General features: G+C 38.6%; 1 protein-coding gene across 3 annotated transcripts in view; it reads left to right on the top strand.

Moving 5' to 3' along the window:
• DMXL1 (Dmx like 1) overlaps positions 1-21,038 on the top strand; it is a 383,924-nt gene that overhangs the window by 262,784 nt on the left and 100,102 nt on the right. For all 3 annotated transcript variants that reach the window (XM_053701585.1, XM_053701589.1, XM_053701586.1), the window contains one exon: positions 12,112-12,197. In XM_053701585.1, coding sequence (XP_053557560.1) covers positions 12,112-12,197 — 86 coding nt within the window. The remainder of the gene's footprint in view (positions 1-12,111; positions 12,198-21,038) is intronic.

The following is a 21,038-nucleotide window of genomic DNA, read 5'->3' on the forward strand; positions in this document are numbered from 1 at the left end:
TTCTTGTGAATCTCCTTTTCTGATTTTCAATCAGGATAAGGCAGTTTTGCGAACTACATTTAAATTTCTACCTATGGTTGTGAATTGTAACAACATTAATAGAGAAATTGTTGTTTCTTCTTTGTGTCCTAATCCTAAGAATTCTTTGGACAGATCCTTACATTCTTTGGATGTTGTAAGAGCTTTGAAATATGTTGAAGCTACTAAAGATTTCAGGAAGACTTCTAGTCTATTTGTTGTCTTTTCTGGTTCTAGGAAAGGTCAGAAGGCTTCTGCCATTTCCTTGGCATCTTGGTTAAAGCTTTTGATTCATCAGGCTTATTTGGAGTCGGGTCCGGCCCTGGGGGCTTTTAAGAATGAAGCTTTAGTTGATCAGATTTGCAAAGCAGCAACTTGGTCTTCTTTGCATACATTTACTAAATTCTACCGTTTTGATGTATTTGCTTCCTCGGAAGCAGTTTTTGGTAGAAAAGTTCTTCAGGCAGCTGTTTCAGTTTGATTCCTCTGCTTATGTTTAATTTTTTTTCTTTTCATTTATGAGAATAAACTTTATATTTTGGGTTGTGGATTAATTTTTTCAGCTAAAAATGGCTGTTATTATTTTTATCTCTCCCTCTCTAGTGACTCTTCTGTGGAGTTCCACATTGTGGGTATTACTATCCATACGTCACTAGCTCATGTACTCTTGCCAATTACATGAAAGAAAACATAATTTATGTAAGAACTTACCTGATAAATTAATTTCTTTCATATTGGCAAGAGTCCATGAGACCCACCCTTTTTATGGTGGTTATGATTTTTTTGTATAAAGCACAATTATTTCCAAATTTCTTTTTTTGATGCTTTTTACTCCTTTCTTTATCACCCCACTTCTTGGCTATTCATTAAACTGAATTGTGGGTGTGATAAGGGGTGTATTTATAGGCATTTTGAGGTTTGGGAAACTTTGCCCCCCCTGGTAGGATTGTCTATCCCATACGTCACTAGCTCATGGAATCTTGCGAATATGAAAGAAATAAATTATGTTTTTGTATTAAATAGTTAAATGTAGATATCCAATATAATTAACGATTATTCCCTGTTCCCTCCTCTCCTTGGGATCTTTACTTGGTCAATTATCTGCCACCTTAACAGACTAATCAAATGCCCCGCTTCCAAGAAATGGCAAGATACCGGGGCTTCCAAATTGCTGCATCTTATATTAGATTTATGCTCCTGGATACGGCCACATCCCTTACTCATCGTTTACACAATATAAATCTTGGAAAATAACATAATGCTTCACTTGCTTCCAAAGGTATTGTTGCTCCTTCAGTTTCTTCATTACAGGAAGGTCCGGCTCAAATTGCTCCTGGCATTAAGGAATTAATTAAAGCTACAGTATCTTAAAATTTACAGTCATTTAACCTTCAAGTAAATGTGAAAGGTCAGTACAAGATATACCTTCTACTAGTAGCAATATTCCTGTGTCTCGTGAGGCTTCTGAGGTTTAGGTTTTTCTGATGATCAGAGGCCTTTCTCTTATTCATAGCCTGCTTATTTCTCCTTTTTGTTTAAGATTGATCACAGTTGTTCTTTATTAAAAGAGGATTGGCTTACTTTAAGTTTCTGTTACTTCTTTTAAATAACCTTTGGATAGGAAACTTAGAGGGCTTATTTGTAGGCAGGTTATCGTTTCAGAACAGCTATTGCTGATGTTTTTGCTGACTATTCTATTTGGTTGGATAGTCTTTCCGATCAGGTTTCAGAGAAAAGTTAAGATTTTCTTAACATTTTGGGTTTGCTTGAATGTGCTAATATCTTTAGGACTACAGCTAAAAGCATGTCCTTGTCTGTCCTTTCTAGGCAAGCCGTATGATTAAAATAATGGTCTGATGAGGTAGTTTCTAAGTCCAGACTATTTTCAAGGAAAGAAATTGTTAGGGGCAAATTTAGGTTATATCCACTGTTACTGCAGGTAAGAGAGCTTTTCTTCCCCATGATAAGAAATCTAGAGGTAAATTAAAAGATTCTAATATTTTGCGTTCCTTTTGTCAGGATAAGGAGCAAAAATGTGATTCCTCCTCAACTAAGAAGGATCGCTCAGGTTGGAAACCAAGATCTAATTGGAGCAGGTCTAAGTAGGCCAAAAAGTTCACTCATGTTCCCATGCCCACATTAAGGTGCAGCCCCCAATCTAGATTATCTAGTAGGGAGCAGGTTAAGTTTCTTTCAGGAGTCATGGTTTCAGAATGTCTAAGATTCTTGGGCTTTGTATATAATTTTCAAAGGTTATCCAATAGGTTTAAGACCTCCCAGCAGAAGGTTTTTTTTGACAAATGTTCTTAAAAACCATTTTCTTTATTCAGTCTTGAATCCATGAATGTGATATTGTATTCATATCTCTCTATTGTTCCCAAGGAAGAGGGGAACTTACAGACCAGTTTTGTCAGAGTTCCAACTTTCGGTCCATTCTGCCTTTCATTTAGCATTCATTTATGTCCATTTATGTCCACAATATATTTGAAGGATGCTTACCTCCATATTCCAATTTACAATAATCATTTTTAGTTTCTGAGGTTTGCTTTTCTAGACGAGCATTTTCAGTTTATTGCTTTATCGTTTGGTTTGTCTACAGCTCCAAAGAATAGCTGTGTTTCTAGACGAGCATTTTCAGTTTATTGCTTTACCGTTTGGTTTGTCTACAGCTCCAAGGAATAGCTGTGTTTCCTTACCTGGATGATATCTTGGTACTAGTTCCATCTTTACATTTAGCAGAATCTCACACCAACAGACTGTTGTTGTTTTTGTCAACATGGTTGGAGGATCAATTTGCTAAAGAGTTATTTGGTTCCTCAGAGAGGTTATTTTTCAGGGGTTCCAGATAGATTCAGTCTCAATGAGATTGTCTCTAATAGATCAAAGAAGGCTGAAGTTTTTTATGCATATAGGAATATTTTACAATATTTTATTTCATTCAGTTGCATTTTATAAGTCTATTTTGAGTCATAAACAGTATATTTAACTGCTATAAATAACTAGGGTGTATATAACATTTACACATTTCTGACTGGCCAGTCACATACTAAATATATCTTTTGATTGTACTTCACAACATAGATTATATGCTTTTTGTTCTATGATTGCATGAAATTTCATTCTCTTACATATCATAATAAAAATATCCAGACTAAGATCATCTCTATCTGATAGAATTTTAGTTTCTAATATAATTTTAGTTGAATATTTGAGTTATTCATTTTTATATGAGACCACTTTTAGCTTTGTGTGCTTCGACATTGGTGCAGGGTTCATACTCTGTTGTTTCAGAGGATTTTTCTTGATTTTAAAACTAGACAGTCTCTAGCTTGATGGTTGGATCTCCATCCCCGTCCTATTTGGTCTGTGATAACTACAGATGCAAGTCTTTAAGGATGGGGAGATGTTTAGGGGCCTTTGACAGCACAGGGAGTTTGGGCTTCTTTGAAAGCAAGTGTATTGCCTAATAAAATGTATACCTTAATACATATGCTAAAAGCAATAATTTAACTCCTTGCTATTCTTAATAGGTATAATAGTTCATTCACAAAGGAAAAGAGCAATCTTAAACAATAATGTATAATAACATCTTGTTTATATAAAAGTAAAATACACCAGATAGTGCATCATATATGTTCCACTTTGGCTGGGGATTCCCGTCAACTTCAGCCCGAATGATATAGAAGATCTGGGAGTTTCAGTATTATATCCAAACGACACGTCTGCCCTTGGAATGAGAAGTCCAATGAAAGAAAGTTCCAGATCCTAGATTTTATTTCCCGGTGTATTGATCATGGTTTTTCCTGGAGTTCTTTCAAGATTCCTAGAATTTTGCAGATTTTGCAAAATGGTTTGGATAAAGGTTTATCCGTCAGTTGTTTGAAAGGTCACATTTTTGCTTTTTCTGTTTGTTTCACAAGAAGATTGCTAATCTTCATGGATTCATGGATTTTTCCAGGCTTTGGTGCGTATTAAGCCGGTTATTAAACCAATTTCTTCACCTTGGATCTGGTATTTGCAAGCTCTAATGGAGGACATTAAGGTTCTTTCTTGGAAAGTCTTGTTTCTTTTGGCTATCTCCTCTGCTATAAGAATTTTTGAACTTTCTGCTCTTGTGATTCTCCTTATTTTTAATTTTTTTTTATATTAAGGCAGTGTTTAGCAACAAATTATTCCTAAGATTGTGTCCTCGGATAATTTAGGCAGAAAATTCTTGTCCTTTTTTTGTGTCCTAATCTTAGGAATTCCTCAGAGAGGCTTCTTCATATTCTGGATGTGGTTAGAGCATTCACGGATAATGTTGATTTTACCAAGGAATCAAGACAAACTCAGTTTGTCTGTTTACCTTTTTGGTTTTAAACAAGCTCAGAAAGCTTCTGCTGTTTCTTTAACGTCTTTGTTAAAAAAAATTTTTTGTGAAGCTTACTTGAAGGTGGGGGGGGGGGGGGCGGTCAGACTCCTAATCTGATTACTTCCCACTCTACTAGATCAGTAGCTACTTTCTTGGGCTTTCAAGAATGAAGCTTCTTTTGACCAGATTGACAAAGCAGCTACTTGGTCTTCTTTCAGTAAATTCTACCCTTTTGATGTTTTTGTTTCTTCTGAGGCAGATTTTGGTTTTAAAAAAAAAAGATCCTTCAGGCTGCTGTTTCTGTATTATTTTGCCTGTGGGTTGTGTTTAAGTGCATGGAAAAATGAAAAAATACATGTACTTTCTTTTTAGGGTTGTGGATTTATTTTCCATATGGAAAAGATGTTTCTTATCCCACCCTATCCTTTTATTTCTCGTGGACTCTTATGAAATAAAATATAGTTTATGCTTACCTGATAAATTTATTTATTTCATAAGAGTTTACGAGATCCCACCCTGCTTTTTGGTGATGGTTCTTTGTCATGGTTCATCTTTTTTCCTTGCTCCTATATTTTTTGCTCTTTATTTCTTCTTCTGCATTTTTTGCTTGGTTATACGTCAGATTAATTACCATAGAGGTGGAAGGGGTCATATAGTGCTCTTGGGATTTGGGAATCTTTGCCTCCTTCTAGTGGTAGAGAAGGTAATTACTAGGAGTAATGGATTGTGGACGCTTGCCACCATGAAATAATTTATCAGGTAAGCATAAATCATTTTTTTCCCTTTGAGTAGTAATTAGTCATTTTATCATTTACCTTTTAATGTGTTCCCAATAAATTGTTATACCTGCTGCAGAGTATAAAATGTATGGGAAATTAATAGATTTATTTTTGTATTGAAATAACGGTTTTATCAGTTATTCTCTCTATTATTTAAACAAAATCCTCCTTATCTCAATACAATATACACAGCAAGACCAATGCTTAGGTAGAACAATGTAAAATTAACATTTTAGCACTTCCACCCTCCCCCACACACACACAAAAACGGGGAGTTTTATTTTTCTCCCTAAACCTTATTTACATAGCTTTTCTATAAGTTAGATATTTAAATTTACAGCATAAACAGTGATTACAACAGGCAAACCCAACTATTTTAAATAGTAAAAGCAAGTTAAATTATCTAATTGTAAAACATTTTAAAAACTCCAGCAGGTAAAACAGATCATGGGGAACAAATTAAATCACAGTATATTGTACCTTTAAAGATAAGGTTAATGCTAATAGTATACTTCTATAAAATCTTTCGACTTATGGCTTTCTAGTAACCCAGTTTAGATTGTAAATTAGGTTGAAAAGTAATTGCTGAGTAATTAAAATCTTTATAACCTTGTTAAATAAGCATTAAGAGTAATGCTAGTGAATGTTGTTCAAAGAACTTTGATAGGAATAGGAGTCTTTCTTTCATGTAATTAGCAAGAGTCCATGAGTTAGTGACGTATGGGATATACATTCCTACCAGGAGGGGCAAAGTTTCCCAAACCTCAAAATGCCTATAAATACACCCCTCACCACACCCACAAATCAGTTTTGCAAACCTATGGAGGTGGTGAAGTAAGTTTGTGCTAGATTCTACGTTGATATGCGCTCCGCAGCAGGTTGGAGCCCGGTTTTCCTCTAAGCATGCAGTGAATGTCAGAGGGATGTGAGGAGAGTATTGCCTATTTGAATTCAATGATCTCCTTCTACGGGTCTATTTCATAGGTTCTCTGTTATCGGTCGTAGAGATTCATCTCTTACCTCCCTTTTCAGATCGACGATATACTCTTATATATACCATTACCTCTACTGATTCTTGTTTCAGTACTGGTTTGGCTTTCTACTACATGTATATGAGTGTCCTGGGGTAAGTAAGTCTTATTTTGTGACACTCTAAGCTATGGTTGGGCACTTTTATATAAAGTTCTAAATATATGTATTCAAACATTTATTTGCCTTGACTCAGGATGTTCAAACATTCCTTATTTCAGACAGTCAGTTTCATATTTGGGATAATGCATATGAATAAATCAATTTTTTTCTTACCTTAAAATTTGACTTTTTTCCCTGTGGGCTGTTAGGCTCGCGGGGGCTGAAAATGCTTCATTTTATTGCGTCATTCTTGGCGCGGACTTTTTTGGCGCAAAATTTTTTTTCTGTTTCCGGCGTCATACGTGTCGCCGGAAGTTGCGTCATTTTTGGCGCCAAATAATGTAAGCGTCTTTTTTTGGCGCTAAAAAATATGGGCGTCACTATTGTCTCCACATTATTTAAGTCTCATTATTTATTGCTTCTGGTTGCTAGAAGCTTGTTCACTGGCATTTTTTCCCATTCCTGAAACTGTCATTTAAGGAATTTGATCAATTTTGCTTTATATGTTGTTTTTTCTATTACATATTGCAAGATGTCCCAGATTGACACTGAGTCAGAAGATACTTCTGGAAAAACGCTGCCTGGTGCTGGATCTACCAAAGTTAAGTGTATCTGCTGTAAACTTGTGGTATCTGTTCCTCCAGCTGTTGTTTGTAATGAATGTCATGACAAACTTGTTAATGCAGATAATATTTCCTTTAGTAATGTTACATTACCTGTTGCTGTTCAGTCAACATCTAATACTCAGAGTGTTCCTGTTAACATAAGAGATTTTGTTTCTAAATCCATTAAGAAGGCTATGTCTGTTATTCATATCATTAGAGTTGATGTCAGGTATATGTCTCTAGCTATTTTAGCTAGAAGAGCTTTATGGCTTAAAACTTGGAATGCTGATATGTCTTCTAAGTCAACTTTGCTTTCCCTTTCTTTCCAGGGTAATTAATTATTTGGTTCTCAGTTGGATTCTATTATCTCAACTGTTACTGGAGGGAAAGGAACTTTTTTACCACAGGATAAAAAATCTAAAGGTAAATTTAGGTCTAATAATCGTTTTCGTTCCTTTCGTCACAATAAGGAACAAAAGCCTGATCCTTCACCCACAGGAGCGGTATCAGTTTGGAAACCATCTCCAGTCTGGAATAAATCCAAGCCTTTTAGAAAACCAAAGCCAGCTCCCAAGTCCACATGAAGGTGCGGCCCTCATTCCAGCCCAGCTGGTAGGGGGCAGATTACGATTTTTCAAAGAAATTTGGATCAATTCAATTCACAATCTTTGGATTCAGAACATTGTTTCAGAAGGGTACAGAATTGGCTTCAAGATAAGGCCTCCTGCAAAGAGATTTTTTCTTTCCCGTGTCCCAGTAAATCCAGCGAAAGCTCAAGCATTTCTGAAATGTGTTTCAGATCTAGAGTTGGCTGGAGTAATTATGCCAGTTCCAGTTCTGGAACAGGGGCTGGGGTTTTATTCAAATCTCTTCATTGTACCAAAGAAGGAGAATTCCTTCAGACCAGTTCTGGATCTAAAAATATTGAATCGTTATGTAAGGATACCAACATTCAAAATGGTAACTATAAGGACTATCCTGCCTTTTGTTCAGCAAGGGCATTATATGTCCACAATAGATTTACAGGATGCATATCTGCATATTCCGATTCATCCAGATCACTATCAGTTTCTGAGATTCTCTTTCCTAGACAAGCATTACCAGTTTGTGGCTCTGCCGTTTGGCCTAGCAACAGCTCCAAGAATTTTTACAAAGGTTCTCGGTGCCCTTCTGTCTGTAATCAGAGAACAGGGTATTGTGGTATTTCCTTATTTGGACGATATCTTGGTACTTGCTCAGTCTTCACATTTAGCAGAATCTCATACGAATCGACTTGTGTTGTTTCTTCAAGATCATGGTTGGAGGATCAATTTACCGAAAAGTTCATTGATTCCTCAGACAAGGGTAACCTTTTTAGGTTTCCAGATAGATTCAGTGTCCATGACTCTGTCTCTGACAGACAAGAGACGTCTAAAATTGATCTCAGCTGGTCGAAACCTTCAATCACAATCATTCCCTTCGGTAGCCTTATGCATGGAAATTCTAGGTCTTATGACTGCTGCATCGGACACGATCCCCTTTGCTCGTTTTCACATGCGACCGCTTCAGCTCTGTATGCTGATCCAGTGGTGCAGGGATTACACGAAGATATCTCAATTAATATCTTTAAAACCGATTGTACGACACTCTCTGACGTGGTGGACAGATCACCATCGTTTAGTTCAGGGGGCTTCTTTTGTTCTTCCGACCTGGACTGTAATTTCAACAGATGCAAGTCTGACAGGTTGGGGAGCTGTTTGGGGGTCTCTGACAGCACAAGGGGTTTGGGAATCTCAGGAGGTGAGATTACCAATCAATATTTTGGAACTCCGTGCAATTTTCAGAGCTCTTCAGTCATGGCATCTTCTAAAGAGAGAATCGTTCATTTGTTTTCAGACAGACAATGTCACAACTGTGGCATACATCAATAATCAAGGAGGGACTCACAGTCCTCTGGCTATGAAAGAAGTATCTCGAATACAGGTATGGGCGGAATCCAGCTCCTGTCTAGTTTCTGCGGTTCATATCCCAGGTATAGACAATTGGGAAGCTGATTATCTGTCGCCAAACGTTACATCCGGGTGAATGGTCTCTTCACCCAGAGGTATTTCTTCAGATTGTTCAAATGTGGGGACTTCCAGAAATAGATCTGATGGCTTCTCATCTAAACAAGAAACTTCCCAGGTATCTGTCCAGATCCAGGGATCCTCAGGCGGAAGCAGTGGATGCATTGTCACTTCCTTGGAAGTATCATCCTGCCTATCTCTTTCCGCCTCTAGTTCTTCTTCCAAGAGTAATCTCCAAGATTCTGAAGGAATGCTCGTTTGTTCTGCTGGTGGCTCCAGCATGGCCTCACAGGTTTTGGTATGCGGATCTTGTCCGGATGGCCTCTTGCCAACCGTGGACTCTTCCGTTAAGACCAGACCTTCTGTCGCAAGGTCCTTTTTTCCATCAGGATCTCAAATCCTTAAATTTAAAGGTATGGAGATTGAACGCTTGATTCTTAGTCAAAGAGGTTTCTCTGACTATGTGATTAATACTATGTTACAGGCTCGTAAATCTGTATCTAGAAAGATATATTATAGAGTCTGGAAGACTTACATTTCTTGGTGTCTTTCTTATCATTTTTCCTGGCATTCTTTTAGAATTCCGAGAATTTTACAGTTTCTTCAGGATGGTTTGGATAAAGGTTTGTCTGCAAGTTCCTTGAAAGGACAAATCTCTGCTCTTTCTGTTCTTTTTCACAGAAAGATTGCTAATCTTCCTGATATTCATTGTTTTTTACAAGCTTTGGTTCGTATAAAACCTGTCATTAAGTCAATCTCTCCTCCTTGGAGTTTGAATTTGGTTCTGGGGGCTCTTCAAGCTCCTCCGTTTGAACCTATGCATTCATTGGACATTAAATTACTTTCTTGGAAAGTTTTGTTTCTTTTGGCCATCTCTTCTGCTAGAAGAGTTTCTGAATTATCTGCTCTTTCTTGTGAGTCTCCTTTTCTGATTTTTCATCAGGATAAGGCGGTGTTGCGAACTTCTTTTAAATTTTTACCTAAGGTTGTGAATTCTAACAACATTAGTAGAGAAATTGTGGTTCCTTCATTGTGTCCTAATCCTAAGAATTCTAAGGAGAGATCATTGCATTCTTTGGATGTAGTTAGAGCTTTGAAATATTATGTTGAAGCTACTAAGAATTTCCGAAAGACTTCTAGTCTATTTGTTATCTTTTCCGGTTCTAGGAAAGGTCAGAAGGCCTCTGCCATTTCTTTGGCATCTTGGTTAAAAATCTTTAATTCATCATGCTTATGTCGAGTCGGGTAAAACTCCGCCTCAAAGGATTACAGCTCATTCTACTAGGTCAGTTTCTACTTCCTGGGCGTTTAGGAATGAAGCTTCGGTTGATCAGATTTGCAAAGCAGCAACTTGGTCTTCTTTGCATACTTTTACTAAATTCTACCATTTTGATGTGTTTTCTTCTTCTGAGGCAGTTTTTGGTAGAAAAGTTCTTCAGGCAGCTGTTTCAGTTTGATTCTTCTGCTTATAATTTCAGTTTTTTTCATTATAAGATTTAAACTTTATTTTGGGTTTGGATTATTTTCAGCGGAATTGGCTGTCTTTATTTTATCCCTCCCTCTCTAGTGACTCTTGCGTGGAAGATCCACATCTTGGATAGTCATTATCCCATACGTCACTAGCTCATGGACTCTTGCTAATTACATGAAAGAAAACATAATTTATGTAAGAACTTACCTGATAAATTCATTTCTTTCATATTAGCAAGAGTCCATGAGGCCCACCCTTTTTGTGGTGGTTATGATTTTTTTGTATAAAGCACAATTATTCCAATTCCTTATTTTTTATGCTTTCGCACTTTTTTCTTATCACCCCACTTCTTGGCTATGCGTTAAACTGATTTGTGGGTGTGGTGAGGGGTGTATTTATAGGCATTTTGAGGTTTGGGAAACTTTGCCCCTCCTGGTAGGATTGTATATCCCATACGTCACTAGCTCATGGACTCTTGCTAATATGAAAGAAATGAATTTATCAGGTAAGTTCTTACATAAATTATGTTTTTTTGAAATCTAGCTGGGAATTTTTTTTATACGTGCATCTTGTTATTTAACCCTTTCACTGCTAAGCCTTTTTTTTACCCTTGTGCTAAGCCAATTTTTTCCTACGTAGCTTTAACCTTTTTGTAAGTCAAATTTCAGAGCAGAATTACAATATACCATTATAATTCATGGCCTAAGAGAGCTGCGTCAAAAACTGTAGAAAAAAAATATATGTAATTTTCTCTTAGATTTTAGTAAATAATACTGAAAATGGCCAAGAGACCACTGCTGTTAGTTACTGTGATCTCCTGACTAAATTGTCATCATGGGTAGCCATGTGTAAAATAGGTCCCATACAGGCTTTTGGGTGGTTATAGTATAGATTAGAGAGGCCCCATTGTTCATAACAGAAATTAAAGCACTTTTTTTTTTTTCTTTTTATTAGGGATCTATACACATACCAGATTATTTTTATTGCACATATAATGAACCATTTCAAAGCAAATCCTCATGTTTTTCTACTTAATTTTTAAAGATTGTTTGTGTGGTACTGCTCCAGGACCAAGCGCTTTGGATTCTCTTTCAAAAGAGCGGTTAGAGGTTTGTAGCTGCTTTGGGAACTGAGATTGAGGGTTTTCGAAGATCCTCCCCCCCCCCATCCAGCTCCCTTGGCAGTTATACTGAGCTTCCTGTTTCTGCCCCCTTTGTGACATCACCACATGCATACAGCCTGACGTCACCGGCACTCCCATGAAGCTTGGGAGTTCCACCCACTAGACCACCAACGATCCCCAGCCTGTAGTGAGGTGGATCGCCGAAAACAGCATTTGATTGGTAACCCCCCTGCATTAACAATTGTAGGGAATCCCACAGCAGCATTGTACTGTTCTCACTTTTTATCCCAGTGTAATTTAATTTTCAATTAAAGGTAGGTTTTTATTTTTTGTATTCTTTGAATTTAAATTAATACTTGTATTATTATTATTATCAGGTATTTGTAGAGCGCCAACAGATTCCGCAGCGCTTGTATTTACTCTTGCGCTTTTGTGCACCTTTAGTATAATAGTGAATAGTATTGCTGTGTATAGCATAAATTCTGTAATTTAATTCTTCATTATTAATTGAAGACAACTTTTGTACATAAATAACATGTTTATTGTTCCTGCTTTGATTGATATGCTTTTTTTTTTTTTTTATTGTAGCTGGGCTTTAATGCGTCTTGCCATGGTACAGTTTGTTGTTCAGAACCTGAAGACCTTCTATCCTTTTGCTGGACATGAGCTTTCAGGTAACACTAAGGTTTCAGTTAATGATTTACATTTATATTATTGCAGCATGATACAACATTAGACTTGTACACATTGAAACATAAGCTAGTGTTACATATAGTTGTTACCATTTTAAGAACAGAGTTGATATGTCCGTCATCATTAACCTTTATATAGATCATGTAAAATCTTCCAGAATTTGTTATTAATTAGGTACATTATTTAGTTTGTCTATTTATAAAGGTAGTATTGGTAGATTATGAAACATTGTCTGTTTTCTCTGATTTCATCCTTAAAGGGATATAATACTCATATGCTAAATCATTTGAAAGTGATGCTGCTTAATTGACAAGAAAATTGACAAGAAAATATCACCTGAGCATCTCTATGTGAAAAAGGAAGATAGGAGGAGTGTCCAGGCAGCTGTCATGGCTGGCATTATTTTCTACTCCAGCAGGGATAGATACTAACAAGCCATGGAAGATAAGCCTTATATCTTGCCATCTAGGATTGCAAAATACAAAATATGAGTCCTGACAGCTACAAGCAACAATCTATCCTAATTTTGTGAACATATCTAAAGTGAAAATCTGGACCGTTGGGACCTGTGGTGGTCGCACGTTATAGAAGGCCCCAACACCCACCTCCCAGTCAACGAGGTAACCTGACAGCTAACACCACTCTGGAAACATAATTTTAGAGCCATGGGGGAGTTTTACAATATTCTTCAAGCACTTTTGGAATAAATAAATTGACACTATTACTGCAGTCCGGAGACCAGCAGACAAGCAAAGCCTCACAGAAACCTGCGATCGCAAACACGACTACAAGAACAAGTAGTAAAATCAAGCCTACAGTCTCATTTTTGCCTGTCTCACTTTCGCCTGTCTCACTACCATTGGAGTTATACTCTGAAACTACTCAGGAGATTTAAGCGAGCGCTACACTAGAGCAGAAGCCAGAGATGAGTCTACCTTCAGCGACCTAGTGGAGAAGCTGCCCACAAGCGTTGCTACCACACCGCATTGTCAGCAATGGGTCCTCCTTTATAATTCTTGTGTGTGCAGTAGGGGGGAGCCTTGTGGAGACCAGTGTTAATTTTGGCAGCAAATTTCTATTTAGTCTTAGTTTTAGTCTTTTGACTAAAATTCCTTTTTAGTTTTAGTCTAGTTTTAGTCGACTGAATCTCCAGTAGATTTTAGTCGACTAAATCTCCAGTAGATTTTAGTCGACTAAAATCTTAGGGGTGTAGTTAAAGTGTAATGCATTATTTAAGCATTTCTCTATAATTTGCAAACTGATTATATACTCCAGGAGTAAACATAACACCTGTTAATATTTATGATATTAAGGTTTAAACATGCAATACAGACACAGATTTAGCCTTTGTGATATGTAACATCTTTATTAAGCTTAAAATTAAATAAAACCAAGTTTCATAAACAAACAGAAGTGTAACTTTAAAATATATTAAAAAAAACCCTGAAAACTGTATTGGCTGTATTGAACAAATTACCCATAATAAAAACTTTAACAGTTCTCTGTTACTAATTAAAACAAGTATTAAGTAACTCAACACAACAAAAAGTTTCTGCAGCTAGCACAGGCACAGCATAACTTAAACCCATATTCGTGGGTTATGCCTATTTCTATAGGAAGAATCAATTCATTTTTCACAGATTCGAAAACAATTTGGCAACGATATTAGCACTGTTCTAGAACTTAGAAACTCATATACTCCTGGAGTAAAGGCTTATTAACCTGTTTCTATTTATGGTATTAAGGTTTGAACATGCAATACAGATTTAACAGATTTACCTGTTGTGGTATATAACATCTCTTTATTTATCTTAAAATTGAATAAAATTAAGTTTTGTAAAATTTACAAAAAAACAGTAATTGGATATGGATTGATTATAACACCTTGCATAAAATGTTTTTGTCAGCAAATTTTGATTTAGTTTTAGTCATAGTCTTTTGACTAAAATGTCATTTTGATTTAGTTTTAGTCATAGTCTTTTGACTAAAATGCCATTTTAATTTTAGTCGTATTTTAGTCACCAGAATTTCATTAGATTTATAGTCATTTTAGTCTAGTTTTAGTCGACAAAATTAACACTGGTGGAGACCGATATACAGTTTACAGTCACACATCCCTCTATATGAGGTGACTCTCCAGATACCTTTGTTCACCTGCCCACTTTGCTGTGATCAGAAGAGCATGTTCTCTGTGACCTGTCTGGTGGACTCTGTCTGTGGGGACCACATGTTGAAGATTATTTTCATTACAAGCCCACATTCAAAGAAAAAACCTTATGATACTTACCCGAAAGCCTGGCCATCCCCAAGTTTCCTTTCACAGTATATAGTATTGCTAGGAAAGTTATCGGATAAAGGCTGCACATATCTCCAGACTTACTCTTTAGGCCTACCCCTACTGCCTAGGAGCTAGCAGATTTATTACCTTGCTGTTTTCTGTTCCGTCCAAAGCAGCTTACTATAAAGGCTTTCAACCAGATGATTATTGTCAGCAATACAGCTTGTTCAGTTTCACTGGTTTGTGAGGCACTATATTATGATGTCCAATAGTGTACATTTCTGTCACAGATTTTAGTAATCCATATAGGGATGTTGTGTTGGGAACGACTACTTAGATAACTAATCTATCTTACTCATAGAACTTACTCTCAGGTTGCCTAAATTTCTATGGTATTCCCATATGTTATTTATCTGCAGATTCCCTTAATTAGACAGAGGTAGTTATAACCTCCATAACTTTTATTACCCTAGCTGTTTAGTCTCCCTATGGGAAAAAGGGGAAACCAGACGTGGACTCCTTGCTCAATGTGCTTAGAGGAATATGGGGTTGCTGTGTTCCTTGTTTAGAAAGGAAATCCTGGTATTTCGGCGCTGAACTGACCTTAATAGGCGGGATCAGACTGATATACTACAGAAAAGTTCTACTCTGTGAAAAGCATTACTGGGCTAAAAGAAGCTGCACCCAAGTGGTAAATCGCCATAGAACAGGCTAACAATGTTATTGAGCCAGTTGTTGGTTCTTGTGAATGTGCTTCTCTCTGTGTGTATTAAGTCTCCCTATGGGAAATATGGGCAACCAGACGTGGGCTCCTTGCTCAGTGTGCTTAGAGGAATATGGCTACACCTTACTGACGAGGCCCAATGAAGGCCGAAATGATCGTCTGGGGTTGCAGTGTTCCTTGTTCAGAGAGGCATTGCCTGGTATTTCGGCGCTCAACTGACCATAATAGGCGGGATCCGACTGATATACTACAGGAATGTTCTACTCTGTGAAAAGCATTACTGGGCTAAAAGAAAAGCTGCACCCAGGTGGTAAATCGCTGTAGAACAGGCTAACAATATTATTGAGCCAGCTGTTCGTTCGTGTGAGTGTGCTTCTCTCTGTGTGTATTTAGTCTCCATATGTTATTAATCTGCAGATTCCCTTAATTAGACAGAGGTAGTTATAACCTACATAACTTTCATTACCCTAGCTAGCAAACATCTTTTTAACTAGGGCTTCCAGACATTCCTCTTTTGCACCATGGTTTTTCTTCTCTATTTGTTGATAACCAGGCAACCCCAACATTTTTAGCCCTTTACCTAAACAATTGGAGCATAACCTGGCACTGCAAATGTATGTAGAAGTTTGATCATTGCCTGACTTTAATTATAGATAACGTTCTCATAAGAGTACCTAGGACATACATGCTCTGACAGTTACAGTTTAATCTAGTATATTTTTATTGATATTGTATAATTTAGGGAACCACGGTCGAAATATGACTGTTTCAGTTGCCAGATTTCCTCCATAAAGTTCTTACAATCTTCAGGGGCCCTAGAAAAAGTATAGGAGGAATTGAGATTGTTAAACTGATTTTCTCTTGTAAGATGTATCGAGTCCACGGATTCATCCTTACTTGTGGGATATTCTCCTCCCCTACAGGAAGGGGCAAAGAGAGCACCCACAGCAGAGCTGTCTATATAGCTCCCCCCTTAGCTCCACCCCCCAGTCATTCTCTTTGCCTACTCTAAGTAACTAGGAAGTGCAGAGCGAGTGTGGTGACAAAAATGTTAGTTTTTTTATTTCTCAAGCAAAAGTTTGTTATTTTAAATGGTGCCGATGTGTACTATTTACTCTCTGGCAGAAAAGAGATGAAGATTTCTGCAAGGAGGATTATGATCTTAGCACTTTGTAACTAAGATCCACTGCTGTTCTCACAAGGGCTGAAGAGTACAGGAAAACTTCAGTTGGGGGAACGGTTTGCATGATAAGCTGCATATGAGGTATGTTCAGTCTATGTTTTTCTAGACAGACTGTGTTTATTCTAGAAAAGGCTGGCAATATCCCCATGAGGGAAGGGTAAGCTGTATTCAGACACTTGGATAGGAATTTCAGCTTGCTTGAAGGGCTCATTTGTTACTGGTGACACTGTTAGGAAAAAAACATTTTTTGAAGGGACTAAAGGGGTCATTGTGGCTTGTGTTAGGGTTTTTTTAACCCACATGGTTAATTAAGAGACACTCTGGTGTTTGTTTGATAGGCCTCAAAACATTGAGTGAGGTGGGAGGGGCCTATTTTCGCGCCTCAGTTGCACAGTTTCTTTTCCTTAGAGACATCCAACTGCTTCTCTAGAGGTTCCTGCTGTATTTGAGGGCTGTAAAGGAGGTTTTTTTCCCCACATATCGTTCTGAAGGGCAGGTAGGCGCCACAGCAGAGCTGTGGCAAGGTGCTGAAAGTTTTTTCAATCCGGTTTGGCCATTAAGGGGTTAATTGTTTATTTGCATAGCTGTGCAAAGTTACTAAGGCTATAAGATACTACTGTAAAAATTTCGTTGTTTACTGCTTTTTTACATTGTTTTGCAGAACTTGTGCAGCTTTTTTTCTCTTAAAGGCACAGTACCGTTTTATTTCTAAGTGTTATTTACTTTGATTACAGTGTTTTCCAAGCTTGCTTGTTACATTACTAGCCTGTTTAACATGTCTGACACCAAGGAAAATCCTTGTTCAATATGTTTGGAAGCCATTGTGGAACTTCCTCTTAGAATTTGTCCCAATTGTACTGATATGTCTATAAATTATAAAGAACATATATTAGCACTTAAAAATAGGGCAATAGATGATTCTCAGTCAGGAGTAAATGAGGGTTCGCCATCTAGCTCTCCCCAAGTGTCACAACCAGTAACGCTCGCACAAGTGACGCCAAGTACCTCTAGTGCGTCACATTCATTTACTTTACAAGACATGGCCACAGTTATGAATACAACCCTCACTGAGGTTTTATCCAAACTGACTGGTTTACAAGGAAAGCGGGACAGCTCTGGGTTTAAGGAAAAATACTGAGCCGTCTCACGCTTTAGTAGCCGTATCTGATATGCCCTCACAATGCTCTGAAGGGGCGAGGGATTTGTTATCTGAGGGAGAAATTTTGATATGACGCCCTTTAAATTTAAGCTTGAACACCTCCGCTTATTGCTTAGGGAGGTATTAGCAACTCTAGATGATTGTGACCCTATAGTGGTCCCAGAGAAATTGTGTAAAATGGATAGATACTTAGAGGTTCCTGTTTACACTGATGTTTTTCCAGTCCCTAAGAGGATTGTGAATATTATTGCTAATGAGGGGGATAGACCAGGTTTTCTGTTCACTCCCCCTCCTGTTTTTATAAAAATGTTTCCCATATCTAACTCCATAAGGGACTCATGGCAGACAGTTCCTAAGGTGGAGGGAGCTATTTCTACTCTGTCTAAGCGTACAACTATACCTATCAAGGACAGTTGTGCTTTCAAAGATCCTATGGATAAAAAATTAGAGGGTCTCCTGAAGAAATTTTTTGTTCATCAAGGTTTTTTTCTCCAACATATTGCATGCATTGTTCCTTTAACAACTGCAGCTGCTTTCTGGTTTGAGGCTCTAGAAGAGGCTCTTCAGATGCGGACTCCATTAGAGGAAATTATGGACAGAATTAAGGCCCTTAAGTTGGCTAATTCTTTTATTACAGATGCCGCTTTTCAACTGGCTAAATTAGCGGCAAAGAATTCAGGTTTTGCCATTTTAGCACGCAGGGCGTAATGGCTTAAGTCCTGGTCTGCTGATGTGTCATCTAAATCTAAACTTTTGAACATTCCTTTCAAGGGTAAGACCCTATTCGGGCCTGAACTGAAGGAGATTATTTCAGACATCACTGGAGGGAAGGGTCATGCCCTCCCTCAGGATAGATCAAATAAGATGAGGACCAAACAATATAATTTTCGTTCCTTTCGGAACTTTGAGTGGTCCCGCTTCAGCTTCCTCTGCTACAAAGCAAGAGGGGAATTTTGCCCAATCCAAGTCAGTCTGGAGACCTAACCAGGCTTGGAACAAGGGTAAACAGGCCAAGAAGCCTGCAGCTGCCTCTAAGACAGCATGAAGGGGTAGCCCCCGATCCGGGACCGGATCTAGTAGGGGGCAGACACTCTCTCTTCGCTCAGGCTTGGGCGAGAGATGTTCAGGATCCCTGGGCTTTAGAAATTGTGTCCCAGGGATATCTTCTGGAATTCAAGGGCTCCCTTCCAAAGGGGAGATTTCACATTTCTCGATTGTCTGTAAACCAGACAAATTGAGAAGCGTTCTTACATGTGTAGAAGACCTATATACCATGGGAGTGATCCGCCCAGTCCCAAAAGAGGAACAGGGGCTAGGGTTTTATTCAAACCTGTTTGTGGTTCCCAAGAAAGAGGGAACTTTCAGACCAATCTTGGATCTCAAAATTCTAAACGAGTTCCTCAAAGTTCCATCATTCAAGGTGGAGACTATTCGGACTATTCTACCTCTGATCCAGGAGGGTCAATATATGACTACCGTGGACTTAAAGGATGCGTATCTACACATCCCTATTCACAGAGATCATCATCAATTCCTCAGATTCGCCTTTCTAAACAGGCATTACCAGTTTGTGGCCCTTCCCTTCGGGTTGGCCACGGCTCCCAGAATTTTCACAAAAGTGCTAGGGTCCCTTCTGGCGGTTCTAAGACCACGGGGCATAGCAGTGGCGCCTTATCTAGACGACATCTTAATTCAGGCGTCGACTTTCCAGCTAGCCAAGTCTCACACGGACATCGTGTTGGCTTTTCTGAAATCTCACGGGTGGAAGGTGAACATAAAAAAAGAGTTCTCTCTTCGCTCTTACAAGAGTTTCCTTCCTAGGGACTCTGATAGACTCGGTAGAAATGAAAATATTTCTGACGCAGAAAGTTAAAACTCTTAACCACTTGCCGAGCTCTTCATTCCATTCCTCAGCCATCAGTGGCTCAGTGTATGGAGGTAATCGGACTCATGGTAGCGGCAATGGACATAGTTCCTTTTGCCCGCCTACACCTCAGACCACTGCAGCTATGCATGCTCAAACAGTGGAATGGGGATTATGCAGATTTATCTCCTCATCTGCATCTGGACCAGGAGAGGGGTGCAGTCTGGAATTCCCTGAAAGCACAGGGCTTATGGTCTCGGGAGGAAGCTCTCCTTCCGATAAATATTCTAGAACTGAGAGCGATATTCAATGCACTTCAGGCGTGGCCTCAGCTTGCTGCGGCCAAAGTCATCAGGTTTCAGTCGGACAACATCACGACTGTAGCTTATATCAATCAAGGAGTAACAAGGAGTTCTCTAGCGACGATGGAGGTAACCAAAATAATCCGGTGGGTAGAGGATCACTCTTGCAATCTCTCAGCGATCCACATCCCAGGAGTAAAGAACTGGGAGGCGGATTTTCTAAGTCGTCAGACTCTTCATCCGGGGGAGTGGGAACTCCATCCGGAGGTATTCGCCCAACTGATTCAGCTATGGGGCACACCAGAATTGGATCTGATGGCGTCTCGTCAGAATGCCAAACTTCCTCGCTACGGGTCCATTTCCCGGGATCCCAAGGCGGTACTGATAGATGCTCTAGCAGTGCCTTGGTCCTTCAATCTGGCCTATGTATTTCCACCGTTTCCTCTCCTTCCACGTCTGGTTGCCAGAATCAAGCAGGAGAGAGCTTCAGTAATTCTGATAGCACCTGCGTGGCCACGCAGGACTTGGTATGCAGACCTAGTGGACATGTCCTCGGTTCCACTGTGGACTCTGCCAATGAGGCAGGACCTTCTAATCCAAGGTCTGTTCACGCATCCAAATCTAATTTCTCTGCGTCTGACTGCTTGGAGATTGAACGCCTAATTCTATCAAAGCGTGGTTTCTCTGAGTCTGTCATTGATACCCTGATTCAGGCTAGAAAGCCTGTCACCAGGAAGATCTATCATAAGATTTTGCGCAGATATCTTTATTGGTGTGAATCCAAAGGTTACTCGTGGAGTAAGATTAGGATTCCTAGAATATTGTCTTTTCTCCAGGAAGGTTTGGAGAAGGGATTATCTGCTTTGTCTATTCTACTTCGCAAACTTCTGGCAGATGTTCCAGACGTTCAAGCATTTAGTCAGGCTCTGGTCAGAATCAAGCCTGTATTTAAACCTGTTGCTCCGCCATGGAGCGTAAACTTAGTTCTTAAAGTTCTTCAAGGGGTTCCGTTTGAACCTATGCATTCCATAGATATTAAGCTTCTATCATGGAAAGTTTTGTTTTTAGTAGCTATCTCTTCGGCTCGAAGAGTTTCTGAGCTATCTGCTTTACAATGTGATTCCCCTTGCCTTGTTTTCCATGCAGATAAGGTGGTTTTACGTACCAAACCTGGGTTTCTTCCTAAGGTTGTTTCTAATAAGAATATCAATCAAGAGATTGTGGTTCCTTCTTTGTGTCCTAATCCTTCATCTAAGAAGGAACGTCTGTTACACAATCTTGATGTGGTTTGTGCTTTAAAGTTCTACTTACA

This window comes from Bombina bombina, chromosome 2 (genome assembly GCF_027579735.1).
Source record: "Bombina bombina isolate aBomBom1 chromosome 2, aBomBom1.pri, whole genome shotgun sequence".
In the NCBI taxonomy this organism is placed as follows: Eukaryota; Metazoa; Chordata; class Amphibia; order Anura; family Bombinatoridae; genus Bombina; species Bombina bombina.